Source organism: Ascidiella aspersa, chromosome 6 (assembly GCF_963924565.1).
Source record: "Ascidiella aspersa chromosome 6, kaAscAspe10.2, whole genome shotgun sequence".
NCBI lineage: Eukaryota > Metazoa > Chordata > Ascidiacea > Phlebobranchia > Ascidiidae > Ascidiella > Ascidiella aspersa.
In genome coordinates, this window is record NC_139452.1 from 29362088 (window position 1) to 29368918 (window position 6831).

The following is a 6831-nucleotide window of genomic DNA, read 5'->3' on the forward strand; positions in this document are numbered from 1 at the left end:
TTCGTTAAAGGCGAATGGTTGGGCATATAGGTTTAAACAAACATACATGCATTATACATACTTAAAGGCGAATGGTTGGGTATATAAGTTTAAACAAACATACATGCATTATACATATTAAAGGCGAATGGTTGGGTATATAAGTTTAAACAAACATATCCGCTCCATTCAAACAAACGGCAAACTAAATCTTAGCTGGTATGTAACTTATATGTTTATTTTCATGCGTCGTAGCCTCCTTCAAAAGTTCTCGGAAAAGTTTCTTTTAACAAACAGAAGTTACGTTTAGCAACCAACGGACTATTTAGGCTTTTTGTCAAATTAGTTGGTTAACAAGTTCAAGGTTAAATAGGATATTTAGCTGTTTTAAAGCAATTTTTATTTTCTGTGGTTTTCGAGGGAATCTTGGTTAAACAGCATTTCTTTCTGACTGATGCTAAGTCCCAGGGACCCAGGTTATTGATACAATATACCTTAATGTGGTTTAACAACGTTTAAATGAAGTTAATTGTGTAAGTATCTATTTAGGAAATATGGAAAAAACGTGTTCCTCAGTATAGTAACGAGTTCACCACCCGTTATCGTATTGATTGTAAAACTGTGTCCATTGTGGTTCAAGGGATCGTAAGTGTTTCACGTAAGGTTTTTAGCTTTTGAAAACACGTCTTTCTATTACAAACACTTATGCAAGTAAAGGTATGCGAGTCTATGAAATAGAAAACTGTTAATATCAAGGCACTATACCAGGGGTTCTTAAACTGTGGTCCATGGCCCCCTTGGGGGTTCGTGAACTATTTTTAGGTGGTCCATGGCCAAAAAAAATTTTAGGGGTCCGCGGTAAAAAAAGTTTAAGAACCCCTGCACTACACTAACTATTGCGTTCGTTGGTTAACAATTACAACTACCAGAGGAGTTGTTTTTATTTTTATTACTATGTCTAGTAGTAACAGCTTATATAACTATTGCCTTGCCTTGTATAACGGGCAATTGGCAGGTTAAGAAAATGTTGTTTTGCAAAAGTTGTGTCGCCACTATTTGTTTATTATTGTGCCGCGAGTTGAAAAAAAAGAGAAACACTGGCCTAAAATATCAATCTTAAAAAAGTGATACCAAACGTCAAGCACATTTCAGCAACTAACAGGCCGCATGGATTATATTGTTTAAGGCAGTTCAAACTCATTTTGTCTTCAGTAAGCATCGCAGCTTTCAGTAGTTAAATAAAGAAATGGGTAACGAAAGTGGAACAAAGGGTTAGCTATACTGTTCACAATAAGGTCGCATACAATGCTATCGTTGACTCTTTGTATTGGGTCAGCTGTTTCCTTAAAAAACGCCTGATGCAATTCCTGAAACCCCCGCACATTAGTTTGATGTAAACGCTGTCATATACTCGCTTGCTGGGTTGGTTGTATGTAGTAAACTTTCTATGCACTATCAAGCCAAGATATGTATAACAGAGTGCTAATAGACCACTTAGTTCTGCTAATTTGCTGTTGTTCTTCTTGTGGTAGGTCAGTGATTCACAACCGGCAGGCCACAGCTATCAGAAAATATAAACTATAACCTGTTTTCTGAATTAATTAATTACAAGCGGCTGGACATGAATCAAATCATTTGCTAACTTCAGCATTGTCTTATAAATATATATTATCTTTAACGCTGGGCATTGACGAATAAATGTTGAGGAGCACTGCTTTAGATTGTCGCAATGCTTTATAATATCGAAAGCTGTATATTTACATAGCATTGAATGTGTATGACAGCATATCATTGAATGTTGTCTGTTTTAGCATGGAAAGGAATGCAAATACCACATTCGTAAGAAATGTTGTCGGCAGTAAATGTTCTAATAGCGCTTAATGTTTGGATAAGCTTTGGATTTGTTATTAATTTAGAGCAGTGGTTTTCAAATGGCGAGAGCTATAACCTGTTTTACAATTTAATCGATTTTTTAGTGGTTTAGCATAAATCAAATATTAGCTGACTTGTTCTGCTTAGTCTTAAAAAAATAATGCTGAGGCGAAAGGTTTTAAATTGTTGTGATGCTGTATAACAGTGGTTCTTAAACCGCGCACCCCTCTACAATAAATTTGAAAAATGAAGTCTCATACATTTATGGAGAAGGGGGCAAAGTGTTTTGTATATCAATTAAACACTTCTAATTATACACTACGATTTCAATTAGGCGTCCATGGACCCCCTACAAGTAGTCATCGTACCCCCAAAGGGTCCATCGGCCCCAGTTTAAGACTCCATAAATAATATGTCGCAGGACTTTATTTAGACTTATTCGTCTATCAAAATGGGTATGCACGCAAGGCGCATATTGTTTAACTCTGTATATTAAAAGGAGCTTATCTATTGCTTTACCGTGTAGTAAGGGTAATTGTAAGGATGTATATTGCTAATGACTTACAAAGCTAAACAGGTCGAGTAGATCGACGTCATCTTGATTAAGACGTTTTGATGCGAGCTTGTATCATCTACAGTTAATGTGACTAAGAAGCAAATCACATCATTTCTTAAAAAAGCATTACTTTTAATACTTCTATTGATTTATAATGTTACGATTACAGTCTGCCGCGGATTTGTTTATTTTCTTAGTGCGCCGCACGTTGAAAGGTTTGAAAACCACTGTTTAGACTTTGAAGCTTCACTAGATATTAAATGGCAAAATAACGTTATGTATAACAAGAACTGTTTAGGAAACTTGCCACTTTTAACGAAAAAAGTTAATGTCTTATTTTTTTGGAAAAAAGACTAGAAAATGGCGATTCTTGTACCACATTAAAATACTTATGTTTTTTTAACGAACAATAAATAGTTCTTAGACCGAATTTGGAGTAATTGTGTAGGTTAGTTCGCTACTGCGGTATTTCACGACAGTCATTTAGTAAAAATAAAAAATAGGCTATTTTTTGAAAACCAAATAAGGTTTTGAATACGATTAGGACAACTCATCCTTATTTCCTTAAAATAAGATTCTACATTTTTGTAACGTTATGTAGCTATTTTGTAAAATACGTTGCCTACAGTACAGAAATACTGATTCCGATGAAAATGTTGTAAAGTAGCCTTGTGTATATAGTAATCAAGTTTAAAGTAATCACTAGTCTAACATCGCGGTTCTTTGGTGGTCTTAAGCCTTGTCTTTAAACTACATCTTTCCTAAATGTAAGACGTGACAAAAACGTGTTTCTATGTATATACGCATAGCATATTAAAAGCCTGTACCAGACGTAGCATATTAGAAAGAAGCTCTTCCGGTAGTGTCATAAATACGGCTGATAAATATTACTAAATTTCATACGGGATAACATTTCTTGGTCTGTGTAATTAGTATGGACGTACAGACATAAGGAGAAATTCGTGCATTTCAAAACGAAAGTAAATTTTTCTCTAGAAATATAGATTTCGCCAACGTTTGTACATCCACATAAGGTATACTCTTTTATGCTATTTGTCTCGGGTAAACATAATATCTAAAATATGTCTACTGTAGTAAACATTCACAAATAGTAATACTCACAAAACGTTAAATTGCGGATGTTACACAAAAAAGTTTCCAACAATAAATAGCGTAACTATGCTCGCAAGATATGAACATGTTACTAGTTGTGTTTAACAAACATTAAACACAAAGCGGTCTGATTCGACTGGCGTAATGTCACCAAAAGTACATAGATTGTCTTTTGTTTAAACGAAACGCGGTCATAAAGATTCTAACCTATGCCTTAAAATATGGAGAGTGCGTATCGTCAATTAAAACGCATAAACTTGGTTTCACTTTGCGTCCTGTTGGCTGTGTGTGTTGGTCCCTGACGAAGGCTCGCCGTATAGTAAGCCGAAACGTTGGTTGAAGAAATATATTACAGACGAACCTGTTTTAAATATACTATGCCTGCATATTTATTAAAACGCATAAAGTTATAATCTCGCTTCCTTGCTGTAAACGTAAATAAACAGTCTTTGAAATATTTTTAACGGTCCTTTAAAATATAGCTGTAACTATACATCAGTGGTTATTTCTATAGGCTTAGATTAAATAGTTGCAATCTTTTGAAACTGCTTGCATCTGAATCTATTTCTCTCTATTTCTTTTTTATAGCCTTTACGGTTGTAACAGATAAAAGGATTCCATTTTTTGATATGTAAGTTTGTAGTCTTGAAACAAACATGCTGTGCTGTTTTGTGATTAATCTGGTTTTGCTTTCTTCATGTCAAATTGCCTTTGCAACAAGTAAGTTTTTTTATATTGTTCTATGTGGTATTTTTAACACTGGTAAATGGCTTAATACTTAAAAAGCGTAGGTACGTTTTGTAACAAATTATAATAAATTACAAACACTTGTGCAGTGTTTTAAGATTTTTTCTAAACATTTTCCAACTGTTTTTGTTTTAATTTCGCCTTTACTTTATACTTAACAGCAGACAATAAGTATTGAGCAGTTACTACAATTTTTAGTTTTCGAATGGTTATTTTACTGAAATTCACAAAAAGGGTGGGGGGGCTTTATAGATAAAGGTTAAGAACCACCGGTCTAAACAAAACTTGTATTCCTGTTTATAGTGAGCTTTATTCGTCTGTTCTTCTATGTGCATACTGTTAGTTACTAACTAAAAAGCTTGCCTTAATTTAGTTTTTCTTTTACGGGTCAGCTGACTTCTTCTATCTGGCCCATCTGTGCTCTAGCCAACTCACGAATGCATTAACTTCTCTGATTTGTACTTGATTTTCCAGCGCAAACGCTTGGCTGATTATTGTGTAATTATTTTAACAGATTGCGCACCTGATCTATCGTCGGTTGGCGACAGCGTGATCACTTTATCGGATGAGTTGAGCGATGCGTATACGGCAGAGGAAAGATGCGAAGAGCTAGGTGGATATTTGTCTGTCACCAGAGAAGCAGATGTCAATCAAACTGTTGCAGAGGCCGCCAACTTAAAATTTGCAGGAGGTGAAAGATTTATAAGCTCTAATTATAAACACACTTTCATGAACAGATTGTGTTTTCTTTAGTTCTGAGTGTGCGGCCCGCTCACCTAGGCCTACTCAAATTATCTCACCCCGCCTTCATTTAGACTTAATTTTGACACCCGGCCTTCGTTTTCCTTCTGCTAAAGAATGGAACGGTTGCTTATTTTTAACGAATAAATTTTATTTTTGATTTTTTGAATGGGAATTTGATTTTTGATTTTTTTTAATTCGAATTTTTGATTTCATTCCTAAAATTTGCTGAGCTTTTTGTAAACCATATGCAAATTTATATGCAAGGTTAAGTTAAAAACATTAAACACAAAATGTGTATTTTAAAAAATTGCAAGGAAAGGCTTATTAAAGCTGGTGTGTGACCTCGAGAACCACAAAACAGCAGCGACGCCTTATTGTTTACTTAGTTGCGCCACATTCTTACTGAGCTAAGCATTATTACGTAACAGTGGCCACGCGAAGCAAAACAAAGCCCGCTTAACTAAACAATGGTCCAGGTTTAATCGGGGGCATTTCCAGGATGTTAAGATTGCCAACATTTTAACAACACGAAAGTATGTTTGGTTTAAATGTAATTTAATTTACAGGCAAAACAGTAAAGAAATGCGGTACAATTAACAAAACACGTGACTGTGAAATGTGCGTACGCAATTACTGCCTTAGGGAAAGTAAACAGCGGGACCGCAACACAAAACATCCCCATAAGCTTGTCAACTGCTAATTGTGGCACACTAGTTACAAATCGTCAGTGTTCTTTTAACACTTATCGCAGTGATTCTCAAACTATGGTTGGTTTGGAAGTTGTAAGTCATCTGAGCAACAAATTATCTCAATCCAAAAAAGCAAACTTACCGGAGCCCATGAGTATTCTATACGGCTACTTCAATGCATACCTTAACGAATATTCTCTTTTAAATATACCAACTGTATTTATTCACAATCAAATATAAAATCACGTGTTTTTGTTCAATATGGTTAAAGGAGACTCACATGCATTGGTATATTAACCATTTAACAGAAGAATGTGCAACAACACATTAACTACAGGGCGCGGTGTTTATTGTGTTTAGATACGCTGTTAGAAATACAATATAATTTATTCATAAAGCAAAGTTTTGCGAATCGCATTAAAAAAACTGATGCAAAACATTCTCAAGAGCTTGTTTATTGCTAAGTTTCTTTTTACAAAACGTTAGGTTTGCTATCTTTTCTAAGCTTCAGGATGTATTAAAACATGTTGGTCATTCGAGTCACACATGTTTGTTCCTGTATATATCAACTCTGGCGTCCAAATAAAAAGAAACCCGCATCAAGTGTTTTATATATTTTGTTAAAAGTGAAATGCATTCGTATGTCAAATATTTTATTGAAAAGTTTTCACAAAACATGAACGGAAATGTAGTTTGCTGTTATTTCTAGGTACGCAACGGGTTTGGATATATTACAAGGACGAAACAAACCTTTACAAATATTCGTTATCTTCAAACGAGGCTTCACCTTGGGTTAGTCCCCAACATCTCGGACATTTGTGGTATATCGATCTTTATACATTGTGAGTATGGCAATTGTGTTTCCAGATTGGCGTTGTGACTTTTTTTTGAGCATTTCAGACCCACAAATACATCTGTTCCAATCCGCTTTTGCGAATCCAAAGGAAGCATAGAAAAGTGGCTCGTTGCAGTAAACACATCATGTCACCCTGGTAAGTTTTCTAATTAATATAAGCAGTGTTGATTTGTTAAAAATATCGCTTTTTAGATTGGAGAGAGCAGTTCGTGTTATATGGACTTGCATCACCAGAAGCAGGTTACAAAGCTATTTACGCTTACGACGAGGGTGGT

At 35.0% G+C, this 6831-nt stretch overlaps 1 protein-coding gene across 1 annotated transcript; it reads left to right on the forward strand.

The window, feature by feature from the left end:
* Positions 1 to 4116: 4116 nt before the first annotated feature.
* LOC146141176 (uncharacterized) lies at positions 4117 to 6546 on the forward strand. The gene is made up of 3 exons (XM_083392833.1): positions 4117 to 4240; positions 4782 to 4958; positions 6410 to 6546. The coding sequence occupies exons 1-3, from the start codon at positions 4177 to 4179 to the stop codon at positions 6544 to 6546; spliced, it is 378 nt and encodes a 125-aa protein (XP_083248959.1). The 5' UTR covers positions 4117 to 4176.
* Positions 6547 to 6831: the final 285 nt, after the last annotated feature.